Source organism: Macaca thibetana, chromosome 5 (assembly GCF_024542745.1).
Source record: "Macaca thibetana thibetana isolate TM-01 chromosome 5, ASM2454274v1, whole genome shotgun sequence".
NCBI lineage: Eukaryota > Metazoa > Chordata > Mammalia > Primates > Cercopithecidae > Macaca > Macaca thibetana.
This window is the reverse complement of record NC_065582.1, coordinates 132,117,792-132,138,997: the sequence shown is the minus strand read 5'-3', so window position 1 is coordinate 132,138,997 and position 21,206 is coordinate 132,117,792. Positions and strand designations below refer to the sequence as shown.

The following is a 21,206-nucleotide window of genomic DNA, read 5'->3' as shown; positions in this document are numbered from 1 at the left end:
CATTACAAAAAAGAAAAGAAAACAAAAACCCTGAACTTTTTATAGGGTACAAGCAATTGCAAAATGAGAGGCAATGAAATATTCTTCAAAATATTTGCAATGGTACCAAGGCTATTAAAACCAATATGCATCCTTTAAAATTAGAATAACCCCTCTGTTTTGTAACTTTGAAGATAGTATGTATAATGCTTCCTATACTGAATAGAATTTACGTACTATCTTAGAGCAACAAGGGATTTTTGGAAGCAACAGGTTTACAATTTTCAGAAGTGTCTCACGCATATATGTTATTAGAATCATTTGACGACAGAGATCCATGGACAGCTTTCTCAGGGGTGAAATGATTTGCTAGAGGAGCCAGTGCAATTTTATTCATATTCAGATATTGAACTATTGAACCCCTTAAAAGCTAGAAATTGACCATCACTCTATGAAGGAAAGCCAAAAATTTGAACATTTGACTAATTACTGTGTCTGTGAAACTATAATATATACCTGGTTAGCTGTACAAGTTTTATATCAGGAAAAAGAAACATATCAAAGTCAGAAACATCCCTTCTGTGATGTTTTATATTAAATTTTTAGCCCAAATTTTTATAACATCACCCTGTCAGGTGAGCAAATGTTACCTTTTTGGTGATACTTAAGTAAAAATTATAATTAGATAATGATTTATGTATTATTTGTTTAAAATCTCTCTCCCGTTATAGACTAATAATTTCATGAAGGCAGGTACTGTGTGTATTCTACCCATCATTGTAAACCAGGCATGTTGCATGGTGAATACTTATTATTGAATGCATCTTCTTGACCTATCCCAATTCTTAAAATTGAGAAAATTGATACTGCTTTACTTGGAAATCAAATTCAAAATAGAGTACCTTTTTGCTGGTTATAGTAAACAATTCTGTCAATTATGGAGAAGTATTGTGCTTGAGAAAATTTATGATACAATCACTCTCGACATATTTTTCATTGACTTCATATAAACTTTGTTCTGTATAATATATGTACAATGGGAAATGTGGCCTTTGTAATCATTTTTAGTAGGAACTAAGATACAACTACATAAGAATTTCTTAATTGTAATGAAACTCTGAAGTAGAAGCGGTTTAACTTTTGTCTAGTTGCTGCTACATATACTCCACAGGGATGTCTCACCTGAGAATTGTGAACTTATATGGAAAAAAAATACATCTTTCTTTTTCCTTCTAACTGAAATTCATCATTTTTTCATTGATTAATTTTTTACCCTGCCCACAAAAATATTAACAGTTATGAAAACTGTCACCAGCAGCAATCACATGTATCCCATATCACATTTATAGTTGCTCAGATGTTTTTTTTAAGAGTCAGGTTCTCTGTCACTCAGGCTGGAGTGCAGTGGCATGATCATAGCTCACTGCAGCCTAGAACTCCTGGGCTTAAGAGATCCTCCTATCTCAGCCTCAGCCTCCCAAGCATCAGGGAATATAGGCATGCACCATAACTTGTGGCTACTGTTCAGATATCTTTGAAATGTGTTTTACAGGCATTGCTACTTTAAAATTATGATAGTTTCTAGACCTATTACAAGAGCTTATTATTTAATGAGTTAATAAAGAAACATACATATTTCCATATCTCATATTTTAAAAAATAAATTTGAAAATTACATTTCAATATGATTGGGGTCCTTTAACTTAGGACCCTTTTAAATTCTAAGTTAAAATGCCTTTTAACTTAGAATAATTATTATGGGAACTGGTCCATAGATTCACCAGACTGCTAAGGACAATGTAGTAGTCCATTTTTACACTCCTATAAAGAACTGCCTGAAACTGGGTAATTTATAAAGAAAGCTTTAATTGACTTACAGTTCTGCGTAGCTGGAGAGGCCTCAGGAAACCTACAATCATGGCAGAAGGTGAAGAGGAATCAAAGACCTTCTTCAGGAAGAAGGAAAGAGAGGCCTAGTAAGAGCAGGGAAAACTGCCTCATTAAACAATCAGATCTCGTGAGAGCTCGCTCACTATCATGAGAACAGCATGGGGGAAACCACCCCCATGATTCAATCAGCTCTCACCCTGGTCCCTCCCTCAACATGTGGGGATTATAGGGATTACAATTCGAGATGAGATGTGGGTAGGGACACAGAGCCAAACCTTATCAAGGGGCATATAATAAAAAAGATTAAGGAAAAACTCCTGCCATAGAAGATCTGGTCAGACAAGATGCTTTTAAAATGAAAATATGAGAATATTTTTAAATTTTAAATCTTTCGGTTCATACTAAAGACTGTTTTCAAGAATGACAGAGATGTGTTGTCATTTAAATGTTGCAGATAGTGTCCTCTGTGTGTCTGGGCTTTCCATACAAAAGTATAAATCTAAACCAATGATATTTGGAGACCTTTATCTAGTAAGCCTTATAAAAAAGGAGCCTTATGTACATTTGAATATTTAGGCACTAGCATTAATGAATGATAGATTGTGTTCAGTTTTCAAACTGTTCCATGAAGGGAAAAGTTCTCATTTTTTTAAAAATTATGTCTTAACATCTGTTTAAGAGTCTGTATCCTGTTCATTGACTATCCTTCCTTATATCCATCCTCTATAACTGCCTTTCTTTAACAAAGCCGTCATCAGCATCCTGTCTTTTTCCCTAGGTTAAAAAGGCAGGAGGCATTAAAACAAAACTTATCCTGTTGTGAATTGTTAGTTACATCAGAAATTATGGGTGTTTTCATCATTGTTTAGATTAGAGGATATTTTGAGGTAAGAGCAAATTTGTTTTACTAATCAGGACAGGAGAAATGACAGTCCTATAGTTGCATAGTTTGGGGTAACCAGACAGTTCAGATGAATTACAGATGAGGTGGCAAACAAAGGCTTTCTGGAGTGTTGTCAATTAGATTGTGTTATACAGCTGCAAATAAATACCTGAATATGCTGAAAGTGACAAATATTCACTTGCTTTAGTGTCCTTGGCCAATGTTCTGAGCCTCAAGGGAAAATTGCAAATTCATTTTTCTTTAGTGCATTTAAGACATTACATAAAGATCTCATAAATTTTAATTTAAAAGACCATTTACAAATGGTCTTTTTTATATTTTTAAAGCCCAATTTGCCTATAAGTAAGTTGATCTCACGCTACGAGGATATGTCTAGCTGGAACTCTATAGAATCATTTTCTTAGCCAGCAACAGCTGTGCTGTTCTTTTCTAAATAGTAATAATGCTGTACATTGCACTTGTTTTTTATTGTTGAGGAGGGCTCCTGGTACCTTTGTTGAGGTACTTTGAGATTTCTTTTTTGGAATGCACAATAAAATAGAAGTAATTTAAATTTTAATATGCCTTCCTTATACCATTAATTAAAATGATTTATGTTTGGTTGCCTTCTTGAAATAGAGTGTGATGTTAGGTCTTACTGCTTTCATGGTGATGTTTTCCAACAGAGCATCTTTTACGAAATAGTATCAAACTCATCCTGGTCTCAGTTTATTTGCTTTGACAGAAGCACCTTTACTTAACTCCTGGCAGAATACACACTGTTCTTCTCAGTCCTCATTTAGCATTCTAAATTACATTTATTGTCCAGATTTCAGGCTACTTATTTACTTGTTCAAAGTAGAACTATTTGATCATTGATGAGTTTGTCAAGGAGGAAGAAAAAGCAGAGGAAGAGATAACTTGAATCATATTTTGGTCAGGATGTTGAAGGCTAGATGTTGAAGTTAGATACGTTGTGGGATTCAGAAAAGCAGGACCTCGCAAGCAATAACATAAGAACTATGTGTTTACGTGTGTCAAAAGAAAGGCATTTTACTTCCTCTCTCATCTTATCAAAAAGAAAAGGGAGAATGAAAGGAAGACCCCCATATATTTTAAACAAATTCTTGTAAATACTAAGAATGTTTCTCTATTGTCTAGGTCCCTAGGCACCTAGATGACATTGCTGATAAATTGGGCATCTTTTTTTGTCACTGGCAAAAATCAGTTCCGAAATACTACTTGGTCTACAGTCATTGTACAATATCTTTTTTTTAATCCAAGGCAATTCAATGTTGACAGTTCTTTTCACTCTTTTCTGAATATTGGAACATATGATTGCATCAAGCTGGCTGCAGGCTCCAGTGCTGACATTTTTTAGCGCAAAGAATGCCCATATCACTCGAACATTTGAAAAGTGTTAATGAGCAGATCAAAAGGACTGTTGCCTGAAGCAGCTAACTTTTTTTTTTTTTAAAGAAATCGGCTGTCTTCCAAACTGAAATCTTCATTCTAGCAGCTAAGTAGATGAGATGTAATCCTCCCTGATGATGATAATAACAAATGAAAAAAAAATTGGAGAAGAATCAAACTCTGCATATGGTTCATAAAGTGGTGAAAGTGTTTTCCAGAATCTTCAATACAGAGCTGAAGGATGCTAAGTGGAAAAAATTCTGGCAACTAGGCAATATTATGCCTTTTAAAATCTGCAAATTCTCATAAAATATGGTGCATATGAATACATTCTTTTCTGAAATGAATGTGTATTCTTGCACTATTTGATATAAGAATGGAATTCTCATGACTCTAGTTTTTAATGTATTTTTACTAACAGTAAATCTTTTCTCCTGAACTAGTTTTACTGAAATGTAGGAATGTCAGTTGAACACAGATTTTTGCCATTTTTGGCTTTTGAGCCAAATGGCTTCAGATTATTTTCACCCTTCTTTGTTACTCATGAGGTTGTGTGGCAGAGTGGAGAGAGGGAGCGTTTTGAAACATCACAAGAAAACCATTTTGTTTTTCGTCCCCAAATTTTTATGTGGGTGACATTGGGCATATTAGCTAAATGTTGTATCTATATAAAATGGTGATAAACTCTATCTTACATAGTTATTAAAAGTTTTAAATGTAACTACCTGTGTAATTATCTATCGTCTATCCATTCATTCATCCATCCATCCACCCATCCATTCATCCATCCGTATATCCATCCATCCATCCACCCATCCATCCATGCAAGTAAGTAAGAACTACTCAACAGATCATAGGCTTTTTCTTCTGCACCCTTTCCCTTTGCAAACTAAACCTTATTTTAAAAAGATGTCATATGGCAGAAGTTGAATTCAGAGTTTGGAGATAGGTGGACTTGGTCCTCGGTTTGAATCCTATTTCTGTGTTTTCTCTTTGTATGTATTTGGGCGAGTTATTGAAGTTAGACCTTTCCTCTCCTTATATTTAAAATGAGGATAAATATAGTGATTACACAGAGTTATTATGAAAATAAGAGAACTATAGAGACAGCGTATGTGGCATCTGGCAGCACCAATAAAGGGTGGTTCTTGTTAATAGTGTTAACAACACACAGATGAGCCTTAGCTCTGGTTCAGTTTCTGAAGGTGCTGTTATTTGTTGGGATGGTGGTTGTGTCTCTTAGTTTACCAGATCAAAATTTGATTTAGGTAGAGCTTTGAGGGCTTTGTTTTCATTATTAACAATGTAGAAAATATACTTGTCAGGAGTTTATTTCACTTTAAATTTATAATAAATCATGAATTATTCACACAAAAGAATAATGGCATGCTACTGAAAAGAACTCTAATGTTCTTTTCTGGAATAAGGTGAATACAATTGCATATAGACATATGGCCATATTTAACCATGGAAAGGCATAGAGACAAAAACCTGGTGGAAACATTGTAATATGTATTTTTTATCATTTTATAAGATTGTCATTTTGACAAGGACTTACAGTTAATCCAATTTATTTCCCAGATGAAGAAACTTAGTATATTTCTATCTCCCCTTCTACAGTTGAGTTATCTGACTTTATTGATTGAGGAAAAAATTTAGTGCTTCATTTTCTTAGGGACTAGTAATACTTCGTTTCATGTAAATCTGTTTATTATTTTTGTATATATTTCCTCAATATTTTACTTACACATTTGGAAACCAGCTATAATTTTTTGTGAACATTCTCAGTTCCATCAATTTCATTTTCAGTATATTTTTAGTACCTTCAGTATCTGCTGTGTGCAGAGCACTTTATTAGGCATGATGGCATGTGGTAAATGTGGAGAAATGATTATTGTCATTAAGAAATTTGTAATTTTCAGTGATAATTTAAAAATGGCAAAATCAACATATAAACCCAAATTAATGAGGCATAAATGGTTCAACTGTGCAGCAACATATACTTTAAAAAGTTTTGTCTTCTAGATGCAACAACAGGAAGTTAGTGGGCTACTCTGTGAAGGCTGGTTGGGATGTAACAGGAAAATGATCATTGTATTTGGGGGAAGCACCAGGATCATCAGGCTGGCTAGAGAGGAGGTGCATGCAGGGGGATGTTTGTAGGTACATGTTAGGCCTTAACTGTGGAGGGACTGACACCATGCTGAGGCATTTTAACAATGAGAACAGAAAAACTGGCTCATGTTTATGTGCTGCAAAAGGGGCTTTGATACGTTATCTTGCAGTTTGTATTAGATAAACGATCTCCAGTGAAGAGAAGGAATGTAAAGATGTCTCCCATGATACTATGTGAGTTTGACAACAGTGGTCATATGGGGATTTTAAATTGAAATTCAGTTTTCCCATATCGTTGTTAAACTGGATGCTGTATGGGATAATGAATATGACATTTTAAAAAAGGAAGAGTTATGGAGAGGGATGTTGAGTAATTCTCAGGAGAATGTAATACAGAACAGGGTTGGGGATACTATTTATGTCCTCAGAAATTTATATAACAGTGCAAGATGTACATGGAATAAGAAGAGTAAATTTGAAGTCCTCACGATGAAATGAAAATGAGTTCAGATATATTATTCTCAGACTTAGTGGAATGGAAGGATGTACCTTGATCTTTTTCTAGTGAGAGAACTCCAGAGGGTAGTTTATGGAAATTCACAAAACTAAGAGTGGAAGCATTACTTGTAAGGCCTTTCCACGAAAATTTAGTAATTTATTGATTCAAATTGTGAACACTGGGACTATTTATTCATTTTTTTTTACCAGGAAATGGTGGATTAAGCTTCTGTTAGAAGAATATTGACCTGGCTACATAGGTTAAAATGGGGAATCAGTTGGATATAGAGAAATAAGTTAGATGTCTAATTTAACTACAAGTAGAGCATTTAGTCATTGATGCAAAATGGCTATGGTAATTACAACCATCAATAAATTTTGTGAATATAATTAAAATTCTTAGAATGGGGTGGTGAGAAAAGATGGGGATGCATCTCCTTTGTCTGAGCACCATTCATTTATTTCTAATGGCTCAGCCATACTTAAAATGTTATCAGTTCTAGAAACCACACTTTGAAATATTGATCAAATCAATATGTGCTAAAAAAAAAAAAAAAAAAAAAAAAAAAAAAAAAAAAAACAAAAAACTGACCAAGATAACCAGATAACTCAGAACTATCTCATGAGAAATGTTTGATATATTTAGGTTCCAAATTGGTAGACTCAATAGATACATGGTAACTATCTCAGCATTCAAAAATAGGAACTGGTCTCCTCTGAAAGAAAGAGTGCGTGTGTGTGTGTGTGTGTGTGTGTGTGTGTGTATGTGTGTGTGTGTGGTGTATTGCCAGACTCTAGGATCAAGATTAAAGACTGGAAACTACAGAGTGGGAAGTGCTTTGGCTTCATTTGGAGGAAAAACTTTCAAATGATGTGGGTTCCTTGCCAATGGACTGAATTGCTTTGTAAGGTAGTGGATTTCTCTTTATTGCAGTAATTCAAACATAGTTAGGCTACAACTTGGTGGAAGTTTTCAAAGTATTGAAGTTTTGATTGTGTATGCATTGGAGGAGTTGAAACAATGTTGTACTAGATACATTTAAGGTACAAAGAATCTTGAGAATATGCTTTTAGGAGTGACCGGGGAAGATGAAAAGAATCCCTTCTGCCGGGCGCGGTGGCTCAAGCCTGTAATCCCAGCACTCTGGGAGGCCGAGACGGGCCGATCACGAGGTCAGGAGATCGAGAACATCCTGGCTAACACGGTGAAACCCCGTCTCTACTAAAAAATACAAAAAACTAGCCGGGCGAGGTGGCGGGCACCTGTAGTCCCAGCTACTCGGGAGGCTGAGGCAGGAGAATGGCGCAAATCCGGGAGGCGGAGCTTGCAGTGAGCTGAGATCCGGCCACTGCACTCCAGCCTGGGCGACAGAGCGAGACCGTCTCACAAAAAAAAAAAAAAAAAAAAAAAAAAAAAAGAATCCCTTCTTCCCTTGTCCTTCCCTCTGCAGTCCATCTCCTTCCTTCTCTTTCTCCTTTTTCACTCTCTCAATTTGTTTCTTCCTCTCTTCTCTCCCTTTCTTCCTGCCCTTTTCCCTCTCTTCCTAATTTCCCTTTCTTCATTCTTCCCTCTCTTTCTTTGTCCCTTCCTCCCTCCTCTTCTCTCCCCTTCTCACTTCTTTCCTTTTCCTCTCTTCTTAACTTTCCTTACTTCCTTGAAGGTCTAATTTGTGCTAGACATTCTATTAAATACTAGAAAGGTAGTGAGGAGCAAAGCAGATGTAACACCTGTTCCCGTGAAACTGACTATTTCTTTGTAGATAAAATTAATAAACTTACCCCTTTTTTGGTAGATAAAATAATAAACTTGGATAAATTCTAGGAGAGAACAATGCATCTGTACATATCAAGAGAATCATATATGCTTTGGGAAAATAGGGAGAATTCATCAGGGAGAAAGGAAGGTGGGGGATATTTCAAAGAATGTATTGGGCATGGAAATGGTTTGGTAAAGTCATTAGAAGGGAGAAAAGAGATTATGGATTATGCCAACTTTTTGAAGCTGCAACTGAAAAAAGTTATTCACTTGAACGGAACAGGGAAGATTGGAAGGAGTGTTAGCTTTTAAATGAAGATGGTTAAGTTAGCTTTGATTTTGTTATAAAATGCTAGCAGATTTGGTTTTCATTAATTGTTTTGGACATGCAAGTTCATAGTCATATGACATGCTTTCTTTTTTTATAGAAGAAATATATCTGCAGTTGGATGAACTTATTTTGTTTTATTATTGTATTATTTTAAATCTTAATTCTCTACTGGCATTTATTTCTGGGCTAATTATAAAAAGTCATAAAGTTTTATCTTTCACGATTACCAAAATCTACTGGAATTTTGTGATTATTGAAAAAATAAAATTGAATTAAATAAAAGAATTAAATAGAAATAATGGCTTTTTTGTAACATTCAAAGGGAGATTCAGTCAAATTTAATTACTGTCTAGTTGTATCTGTATTTTCGTCATTATTGTCTGTGTATTTTTTCCCTGAGGTTTGAATCTAAACTAAAATTTAGATGAGAAGAATATTATACACACAGAAAATTATGGGTCAGTTCTCTAAACATTATCAATAACATCAGTAAAAACCCTTTCACTATGGAAAATGTCAAATATTTATGAAGACGGAGACTAATATACATACCCACAAAAATTAAAAATTAAACAAAATTTAAAAAAACTAAGATAATGAACTTCCCACTGAGTCCTCATCACTCAGCTTCAATGATTCTCAACTTATTGTCAGTTTTTGTTTCAATTTTTATTTTAGATTCAAGGGTACATGTACAGGTTTGTTACAGGGGTGAATTATGTGTTGCTGGTGTTTTGTGTACAAATGATTTCATCACCCTGGTAGTGAGCATAGTACCTGATGGGTAGTTTTTCGACCCTCACCTTTTTACTAAGTCTTCACTTCAAGTAGGCCATGATGTCTATTGCTCCCATCTTTCTGTCCATTTGTACTCAATGTGCAGCTTCCACTTATAAGAAATACATGTGGTATTTGGTTTTCTGTTTCTGTGCTAATTCTCTGAGGATAATGGCCTCCAGCTGCATCCATGTTGCTGCCAATGATATGATTTCATTTTTTAAAAAAATAGCTGTTTAGTATTCACTGGTGTATCTGTATCACTTTTTTTTTTTTTTTTTTTAGCCAGTCTATCGTTGATGGGCATCTAGGTTGATTCCATGTCTTTGCTATTGTGAATAGTGTTGTGATGAACATACAAGTGCCTGTGTCTTTGGTAGAATGATTTATATTCCTTTGGGAATATACCCAATAATGGGATTGCTGGATTAAATGTAGTTCTGCTTTAAGTTCTCTGAGAAATCTTCAAACTGCTTTCCACAATGGCTGAACTAATTTATATTCTCACTAGCAGTGTATAAACATTCCCCATTCTCTACAGCCTTGCTAACTCCTGTTTTTTTTTTTTTTTTTTTTTCCTTTTTAGTAACAGCTATTCTGACTGGTGTGAAGTGGTATCTTGTTGTGGTTTTGATTTGCATTTCTCTAATGATTAGCAATATTGAGCATTTTTAAAATAAGCTTGTTGGCCATGTATATGTCTTCTTTTCAGAAGTGCCTGTTCGTGTCCCTTGCCCATTTTTTTTAATGAGGTTGTTTGTTTTTTGCTTTTTGATTTAACTTCCTTACAGATTCTGGATATTAGACCTTTATTGGATGCATAGTTTCAAATATTTTCTCCCATTCGGTAGATTATCTGTTTACTCTGTTGACACTTTCTTTTGCTCTGCAGAAGCTTTTCAGTTTAATTAGGCCCTACTTGTTTATTTTGCTTTTGCTGCCATTGCTTTTGGAAACTTCATCATGAAATCTTTGCCAAAGCCTGTGTCCAGAATGGTATTTCCTAGGCTTTCTTTTAGAGTTTTAGGTTTTATATTTAAGTCTTTAATTCATTTTGAGCTGGTTTTTATGTATAGTGAAAAGAAGGGGTTTAGTTTCGATCTTCCACATATAGCTAGCCAGTTATGCCAGAATCAGTTACTGAAGAGGGAGTTCTTTCCCCATTGCTTGTTATTGTCAACTTTGTTGAAGATCAGATGGTTGTAGGTGTGTGGTTTTATTTCTGGGTTATCTAACCTTTTCTATTGGTCTGCAGGTCTGTTTTTGTACCAGTACCATGCTGTTTTGGTGTACTATAGCCTTGTAGCATAGTTTGAAGACAGGTAGTGTGATGCCTCCTGCTTTTTTCTTTTGGCTTAGAATAGCTTTGGCTATTCAGGTTCTTTTCTGGTTCCATATGAATTTTATAATAGTTTTCTCTAATTCTCTGAAAAATGATGTTGATATTTTGATAGAAATAGCATTGAATCTGTAAATTGCTTTGGGCAATATGGCTATTTTAACAATATTTATTCTTCCTATTCATGAGCATAGAATGCTTTTTCATTTGTTTTTGTTATCTCTGATTACTTTCAGCAGAGTTTTGTAATTCTCATTGATAGATCTTTTGCCTCCCTGGTTAGCTGTATTCCAAGGTTTTTTTAAAATTTCTTTTTCTTTTTTTGACTGTTGTAATTGAATTCTTGATTTGGCTCTCAGCATGGACATTATTGATGTACAGCTATACTACAGATTTTTGTACATTTGATTTGTATTCTGAAAGGTTAGTGAAGTTGTTTATCAGGTTCAGGAACTTTTTGAAATAATATTTATAGGTTTTTCTAAATATTGAATCATATTATCAGTGAAGAGGGATAATTCTGACTTCTTATTTTCCTATTTGGATGCCTTTTATTTCTTTCTGTTACCTGATTTCTCTGGCTAGGACTTCCAGGACTACACTGAATAGAAGTGGTGAGAGTGGGCATCCTTGTCTTATTCTATTTCTTAAGAGAAATGCTTCCATCTTTTGTCTGTTTAATAATAATGTTGACTTTGGGTTTATCATAGATGGTTCTTACTATTTTGAGGTATGTTATTTGATGCCTAGTTTGTTGAGAATTTTAACATGAAGGGATGTGGAATTTTATTGAAAGTCTTTTCTGAGTCTATTGAGATGATCATGTGGCTTTTGTTTTTAGTTCTGTTCATGTGATGAATCATATTTATTGATTTACATGTGTTGAGCCAACTTTGCATGCCAGGGATAAAGCCTGTTGGATCATGGTGGATTAACCTTTTGATGCACTGCTGGATTTGGTTTGCTAGTATTTTGTTGAGGACTTTTGTGTCTATGTTCATCAGGCATATAGGTCTGAAGTTTTCTTTTTTCATTATCTCTCTGACAGTTTTTGGTATCAGAATGTTGTTAGCCTTATAGAGTGAGTTATGGAGGTGTCCCTTCTCCTCAATTTTTTGGAATAGTTTCGGTAGGATTGGTACCAGGCCTTCTCTATGTGTCTGGTAGAATTCAGCCACGAATCTGTCCTGTTAGGGCATTTTCTGGATTTTTTAAAATTACTGATCAAGTTTCAGAACTTGTAATTGGTCTGTTCAGGATAAATATTTCTTTGTTATTCAATAATCAGAAGTGTATGGTTTTAGGAATTTACCCATTTTTTTCTAGATTTTTTAGTTTGTGTGCATAAAGGTATTCATAATAGTGTTTGAGAGTTCTTGTATTTCTGTGGGATCTGTAATGTCCCCTTTGTCATTTCTGATTATGCTTATTTGGATCTTCTCTTTTTTCTTTATTGATATAGTTAGTGGTTTATCAATCTTATTTTTTGAAAGAATCAAATTTTGATTTTGCTGATCTTTTTTACAGATTTCATATCTCAGTTTCCTTCAGTTCAGCTCTGATTTTGGTTTTCTTTTCTTCTGCTAGCTTTGGGGTTGGTTTACTCATGGTTTCCTAGTTGCTCTAGGTGTGATGTTAGCTTGTTAATTTGAGATCTTTCTAACTTCTTCATGTAGGCATTTAACACCATAAACTTTTCTCTGAAAACTGCTTTAGCTGTGTCCCAGAGATTCTGGGATGTTGAATCTTTGTTTTTATTGATTTCAAAGAATTTTAAAATTTCTCCCTTAATTTCACTCTTTGCCTGAAAGTCATTTAGGAGCAAGTTTGTTTAATTTCCCTGTAATTGTATGGTTTTGAGAACTCTTCTTGGTATTGATTTCTATTTCTATTGTACTGTGTTCTGAGAGTGTGATTGGTATGATTTTGTTGTTTTTAAGTTTGTTGAGAATTGCTTCACAGCCAAGCATGTGGTCGATCTTAGAATATGTGGAATACGCAGATGAGAAGAATGTATATTTTGTTGTTGGGTATTCTGTTGATGTCTGTTAAGTCCATTTGGTTAAATGTTGAGGTTAGGTCTCGAATATCTTTGTTAGTTTTCTGCTTCAGTGATCTGTCCAATACTGTCAGTGGAGTGTTGAAGTCTGCCATTATTATTGTGTGGTTATCTAAGCTTCTTCATAGGTCTCTAAGAACTTGTTTTATGAATCTGGGATCTCCAATTTGGGAGTGTATGTTAGGAGAGTTAAGTCTTCTTGTTGACTGGAAACTTTTATCATTAAACAATGCCGTTCTTTGTCTTTTTTGATCATTGCTGATTTAAAGTCTGTATTGTCTGAAATATGAATTGCAACCCCTCTTACTTTTTTGTTGTTGTTGTTTTCTGTTTGCTTGAAAGATCTTTCTCTATTCCTTTCCTTTCAGCATATATATATGTAATTTATGTGAGATGAGTTTCTTGAATATAGCATATAGTTGGGTTTTGCTTCTTTATCCAACTTGCCACTCTGTACCTTTTACGTTGGACACTTAACCCATTTATCTTCAAGGTCAATATTGATATGTGAGGATTTGATCTTGTCATGTTGTTAGCTAGTTTTTGTATAGACTTGATTATATAATTGTTTATAGTGCCAATGTGATATGTACTTAAGTGTGTTTTTGTGGTGGCAGGTCTTACATTTCCATGTTTAGTGTTCCCTTTAAGACCTCTTATAAACATATTTGATAGTAATGGATTCCCTTAGAATTTTCTTGTTTGAAAAGGATTTTATTTCCCCTTCACTTAGGAAGCTTAGTTTGGTTGGATTTGAAATTCTTGTTTTTTTTTTCCCAAATTTCTTTTCTTTCAAGTTGCTGAATATAGGCCCCCAATCTCTTTTGATTTGTAAACTTTCTGCTGAGAGGTTCACTGTTGGCCTGATGGGATTCCCTTTGTACTTAACCTGGCCCTTCTCTGTAACTGCCTTTAACATTTCTTTCCTTTGTGTTGAACTTGGAGAATTTGATGACTAGATATCTTATCTTTCCCAGTATATTTTAAAGAGTCTCTGAAATTCCTGAATATGCATGCCTACCTGTGTAGTGAGGTTGGGGAAATTCGTGTGGACAATACCTCAGATATATTTTCCAAGTTGCTTGTTCTCTATCTCTTTCAGAAATGCCAGTGAGTCATAGGTTTGATCTCATCACATAATCCCATATTTCCTGGAGGTTTGTTTTTTCATTTTAAAAAATTCTTAATTTTTTTTCTGGCTGCATTGATTCAAAGGAGCAGTCTTTGAGTTTTCAGATTCTTTCCCAGCTTGGTCTATTTTGTTATTAATGCTTCCAATTGCGTTATAAAAGTCTTATAGCAAATTTTTAATTTTCAGAAGTTCAATTTTTTTTTATTTTTTCATAAAATGACTATGTCATTTTCCAGCTCTTGGATCATTTTATTAGTTTCCTTGGATTGGGTTTCAGTCTTCTGTATCTCACTGGGCTTCCTTGCCATCCAGATTCTGATTCTGTATCTGTCATTTCAGACATTTCAATCTGGTTAAGAACCATTTCTGGGAAGTTATTGAGGTAGTATGTGGAGGTAAGAGGACACTCTGGCTTTTAGAGTTGCCAGATTTCTTGTGCTGGTTCTTTCTCATCTGTGTTCGCTGATTTTGCTTTACTTTTTGAAATTGCTGTCCTTTGGATGAAGCTATTTGCTTTTATATTCTTTGATGTTTTGAGGGTTTGAAGGCAGTATAAGTTGTATTTAGTTGATTGACTTCATTTCTGGATGCTTTCAGGAGGCCAAGGCTCAGCTTAGCACTCCTGAGCTTCATGCCAGTGCCTGGGGGACTGGGACTGGGCATGTGGCTTTGTTCTTTGACCTCTCGAGGTCAAGCATTTTCTGCACTGGAAGGGCTGAGATGTTCCCAGACTGCTGGCAAAACACTCTGATGGGGGCTGTTGGCAAAAGTGCTCCAGTGGTGGGGGCAGGGTACCACAGGAGAATGCCTTGAAGGAAGAGGTCACCAGAGAGTGCACACTAGTGGGGTGATGGTGTGAGATGCACACAAGTGAGAACCAACAGGACAGCGGGGAACCACTGGTGTGTGTGCAGCGGTGGAACATTATTGTCAATCTTACTTCATCTGTATCTGTATCCAATTCCCAACGCCCAAATTATTTTGATGAAAATATCAAAATCATATCATTTCACCTGGAAATATTTGTGCATACCTTTAAAAGACAAGCAGTCTTTAAATATATATCCATGATCATAGTAACATACTACACATTAAAAATAATTCTTTGATGAGGAAAAAATGGAACCACATTTTCAAAGTTACTATTGTTTTAAACCTTTGAAAATTTAACAGCATAGTTGAAACATTTGACATCAGATGACATCAAGCTGGAACATTTTCAGTTTTGCCTCTTAATATAGAGACTTTGATGTGTACCTGAAGTGGCTGAAGCCATTGACACTTGGTCAAAGATTTTTCCATCATGATGGTGTGAATATCCAGATAGGCCAATACCAGTAAAGGTCATTTCAACTTAAGCCTTAGGCTCCATTCTATTCACGAGAAGAATTAACTGTATTGGGGCAGGTGGATCACCTGAGGTCAGGAATTCGAGACCAGCCTGGCCAACATGGTGAAACCCCCTCTTTACCAAAAATACAAAAAAAATTAGCCAGACTTGATGGTGGGTGCCTGTAATCCCACCTACTCCAGATGCTGAGACAGGAGAATCGCTTGAACCCGGGAGGTGGAGGTTGCAGTAAGGTGAGGTCACACCATTGCACTCCAGCCTGGGCAACAAGAGTGAAACTCCGTCTCAAAAAAAAAAAAAAAAAAAAGAATTAACTGTAAAAGATTTCATGAGTAACGCATCACAGGAAAGGAATCTTGGCTAAGAAGCTGATTTGTTACAAGTAGCTTCAAGCAACAGTTTGTATCCTTACAGGCTGTTAGGAGACTCTCAGTTGGCGTCTCATTGTGGTCAGGTGCCAGTTTGGCTGGAGTCATCTGGAAGCTCGGTGTGCCTGGGTGTCCAAGATGGACTTTTCTCTTATATGTCCCATATCTCCTCTCGAATGGCTGAAATAGCTGGGGATCAGCTGATGTCTCCCTGTCACCACCCAGCCCAGATTGGTTTGGGTTTTCTCACAGCTTGATGGTCTTGGGGTAGATTTCTGACCTGACAGCAGTGTTCCTCAACAGTGAGTGTTCCATGGATGTCAGGGAAACTTAAGTTGTTTTGACCTGGCCTCAGAAGTCACATAATACCTTTTCTACCTTTTTCTGTTGGCCGAAAGCTAGTTGTAGGCAATCCAAGATTCAAAGAGAGGGGCATAAATATTGGGTGGCAAGGTTCATTGGGGGACTTCTTTGCACCTACCACAGTATTTTATGAATCTGATTATTTTACACATCCTTACTATTTCCCCCCATGCCATAGAAATTTTTATATTTGATATTTTTTGACAGGTTATCAAGGATCCTCCACCACCACCGCCCCCTGCACCAAAAGAGGTGAGTGCCTAAAAAACTGATATGGCTGTTTTTTTTTTCCCCATATGCAGATACCTTATCCAAATTCGATTAATTTTGTCTGTTAGATAACTGTGATACCTATGCACTGACTTTTTAATTTATAAAAATCAGTGGTTATTTTTCATCCTCTTATGATTTATTTCATATGCTAGAGGAATGGGACCTTCATATATTGCTAGATATAAACTGACCATTGGAATCAATAGTATATAAAGATTTAATATACTTTTTATACTGCTATATCAATAATTCTGATGTCACTTAGGTTATTTACAAAAAAGATCCAAGCTGACAGTTGAAAGATCCTATTACTTTCTTCAAAATTCTTGGTGCTTTTATATAATTCTGTTAGCCAGAATCATGTTAGGAACATGAAATAAGGAATGTGCAGGTATTGAATATTTTCAAAGCTTCTCAACTGCCTATCTTTTCAGTTCAAATTTCATAGAGTCCAAACCTACACATACATTGATGCTTTAATGACTGTTAAAATGCTGTCCTAATTTTAATATTTTATCTTTCTAAATATGAAGTGATGAAAGATTTGAAATACCAAATGATTCCCATAGTTAAAGAGCAACTTCTAGTTACCTAGGGATGATGTAAGAGAGATTCCTAACATTTGAGGAGGGAAAGGAGTTCTCGTATCCTGTGGAACTCCACTTGAAATTTATGCGTGTAAGTGTAAATACATCCACATGTTCTACATATAGTTTTTTTCCCATAGTAATGGAGTAATTCAGAAAAATATTTAAATATGAGCCAGTTCTGACTAAACAGTATTTTAAGAAATTAATTAAAAACTATTTATAAAACATATTTCCACAGGAGGAAGAAGAACCTTTGCCTACTAAGAAGTGGCCAACTGTGGATGCCTCCTATTATGGTGGTCGAGGGGTTGGAGGAATTAAAAGAATGGAGGTTGGTATCTTAAAAAAAATAGAAGCTGCTAATCTGGAGTATGTATTCCTAGGACTATTAAGCCATGGTAACTCTCCTTTTCACAATTCAATATTATAATATCATCCGTGTGTGCTTAACACTGGGTCTTTTCTGGATACATTTTTTTTCTATGGAATCATCCTAGCCACTGCAAAGCTGGCCTAGAAGAACTGGTTTCCTTAGTCAAAGGATTGCATTGATAAGACCTCTGAATTCTAAGGGACAAAACAAAACTAGGGTTTTTCTTATTTTGGAAAAAATTACTGCATAGAACGTCAACTTTGAAGAAGCCAGCCACTTCAAGTTGCAACAATGTTCTTCTTTGTAAAGATCCGATAGTAATCTACTATTTGAGAAGAAAATGTTAAAATATTCAATAGCATGGATCTGACCTTATCACAAATATAGAGAAAGCACATTTAATACTTTGTTAGTTGCCACTTATGAACTATTGTAATTGATATTATATATCATTTATAGAATGCATTGAACTTTCGGACTAGCCCAAAGTGTTGATTAACATTGAACTTTTAATATTATATCTTAAAAATCAAATAAGGTTTTCTTATCACCGTGAACTAATTTTTCAAAGTGATATATTATTTAGTAATAAGCAATTATTACCAGCACTGAGCTCTTAACAACAGTGTAAACAGGCCTACATCCCATCCCAAGGAGCAATTCAAGGAATTTTTTTCATGAACACATTGACTTTATTATTAAATCCTGGCATTCCTTCCTTATTAGTTATAATTTTCCTTTCCAATTAGAATGTGTTTTATGCATTTTACCATTGTTGCACATGTTTCCTATTGTCATATCTGCTTCGTGCCAGCAAAAATTGATAACCTAATGAACAACCCCACAATTATTGCAGTTTTCTTCTTTTATACGTTAAAATAAAATTCAGATTCCCGAGGAGAGTTTCCCTTTTCAGAATAAATTTTGCCCAGACATACTGAACATGGTTGTCATTCCCAAAGTGTTTACATAGGTCATCTGACAGTGATTCTTACTTTTCTGGACCACATTAGATCTTGAAACAATGGACATTTTCCCTGAGAGCTTGCCCTTTATTGTTGAAATATCCTCTGAGACGGATACCTCATTGCCAATTATTCGTGGTTAAAGGCAATTGCTAGATGCAGTTAAGTTGGTCTTTGGAGAAGTTATTGCATGTGTTTTTGTGTGCTAGAAACTGAGAATCGCAAACAATATAAGAGAACATGGCTAGGCAAGTTCTTGTTGCTTGACACAGAAGGTTATTTTCCTTTCTTACCTTTGTTGTGTCATTCTAGACATGGAAGGGTGGGAAGAAAGTATATAGGATGTTCCCATATGTATAAAACATACACTTTTAAATAAAGCTGTTACAATCAAATATCCAAATATGATCTGTAACAACTTATTTTTAGTTGATTTCACCTCATTCCAAAATGTGTGTGTAAAAAGATCTGTATAACAAGGGAAAAAAAGACTTGATAGGATATACCAAAAATGTGAGTAGGTTTCTCTGGATGGAAAATTTTCAATCTATGCTATATATTTACTTATTTTTTAAATGTATTTGAGCATGTAGTAGTTCATATTCAGAATAATAAGCTTAATACCATTTTGAAATTCACTCATGTAAAATACTGCATGAAAATAAAGTAAGGATATTAGTATGTGAGCCGTAATTGAATAAATAATAATTTATAATAATAAATAATAATAAATAATATTCTTGCTTTAAAAAACTAGGAATATGTCAAATTTTTGTTAGTTCAATATTCCAGTGTTCCAAAGATTGAGGTCTCTTTCTAAAGGAAAGGAAATGTGTGAGTGAGATCCTGAATGGGTCCTGAGTTAAAAGGAACATTATTGGTTTGTATTTATGAGAGCCAAGAGCACACACACATCCCTAACTAAGCGATAGTTCAAGTTTCAAGAGTTATTAACTCTTAATATGTGAAATTATGTTGCCCACCCATCCTTTTCAGTTGAACAAAATTTGAGACCAAAAACCTCAGCCTACTTGTAATAAATCTGGGTCCATTTTAGTTTTGGATAATTTTGACTACCTTGCATGAAGTATTCCATCAATAAGATGGAAATAAGAATGAGAATGAAGAAAAAAAATGGAAAAGCAAGTGTGGATGTTACAAAGGGGAAACACAATACAGGTTGAGTATCCCTTACCTGAAATGATTGGAGCTAAAAGTGTTTTAGATTTTGGATGTTTTTCAGAGTTCAGGATATTTGCACATACTTAATGTGATATTTTGGGGAGGGGACCCAAGTTTAAACATGCAAGTTATTTTTGTTTGATATATACCTTATACACATAAGAGGAATATGTTTGACATACTCATTATATACACATAAGAAGAATATGTGTATAAGGTGTATGTCAAACATAAATGAATTTAAAATATGCAATAAATACACAAACATAATGCACAAGCATAAATGCATGTTATGCTTATATATTTTGTAAACAAAATATACAAACATAAATGAATTTTAAAATAGAACAATGTTTTAAAACAATTTTGTGCATGAAACAAAGTGTTGACTGTGCCCCAACAGATGAGGTCAGGTGTGGAGTTTTCCTCTTATGCTGCTAAGTGGCACTCCGAGGGTTTCAGGTTTTAGAGCATTTTGAATTTTAGATTTTTGAACTATACGCAACCTGTATATAAAAATACACAATAACAATTGAACTGAGAATTAAGCATCATCAAACATTTTCAAACATGAATTTATTTAAATGTGGAGAGGGAAAATAGAAAATCACAATGTTTCATTTATCTGCTTATCTGTTAAGAAATGTGGAGTGGATGATGGGGAGTTCGCATTATGTTGCCCTGGCTGGTCTTGAACCCCTGAGCTCAAGTGATTCTCTCGATTCTCTCATGTAGCTGGGGCTACAGGCAGGTGCCGCCATGCAAACAAAATTTGTTTTAAAAGCATGCTTATTCAAACCTGGAAGGTATTTCTCTTTTTTTTTTTTTTTTTAAAAAAAAAGCTCTTAAACTAGGAAAAGTAAAGGAATTATAGAAATTATGAGCACATGTGAATTACAGAACACATTTTTATAGCTAAGGTTATTTTAAGCTAGTATAGGGATTTTTACCTAGAATATTTTTTCTTCCTTCTTCTTTAAATTAAATATTTAAACACTATGGTAATGGGAATTTTAGAAAGCTGGAACTGAGATGATGTTAATAACAGCTGTTAGCACAACTGATCCACAATACCTAATGACTTCAAATGTGTGTTTCTGCCAATTCAGTATGAAACTGTTTTTGTTTCTTTTCTCGATTCTGAAATTGCTCCTCAATGATATAACCTCCTAGTCATCCAAATATGCTCTGGAAATTATGGAATTTTATTGCTTATAATGAAAGCCAAGTGGAGTTGGAAGAATTTAGCTATCAAGCTTACACTTATTTTTTTTTTCCATAATAAAGCCCGATATATTAATTCTGCCAAGGCTTGCTTTAGCAGTCTATTCTTGTTATTCTTTTGTCCTTTTTCACTGTCTCAATGTGGTCAAACTAAAATATTAAAATTTATGCATACATACACATACACATATATATGTTTAATTGCTTTTAAGAGTTTGAAAACTCAAATAATTTCTAGTTTCAGACTTCGAGTAAGTGAGAGTTGTTTGTGGTGGTGTTTGTGGTGGTGATGATGTTAATGATGATTAAATAGCTCCCTCATGAACTAAAACTAATGAATTTATT

The 21,206-nt window shown here is 34.7% G+C and overlaps 1 protein-coding gene across 2 annotated transcripts in view; it reads left to right on the top strand.

Annotated features, from left to right (window-relative positions):
* ANTXR2 (ANTXR cell adhesion molecule 2) overlaps positions 1 to 21,206 on the top strand; it is a 154,254-nt gene that overhangs the window by 70,414 nt on the left and 62,634 nt on the right. For both annotated transcript variants that reach the window (XM_050792065.1, XM_050792064.1), the window contains exons 13-14: positions 16,462 to 16,506; positions 17,356 to 17,448. In XM_050792065.1, coding sequence (XP_050648022.1) covers positions 16,462 to 16,506; positions 17,356 to 17,448 — 138 coding nt within the window. The remainder of the gene's footprint in view (positions 1 to 16,461; positions 16,507 to 17,355; positions 17,449 to 21,206) is intronic.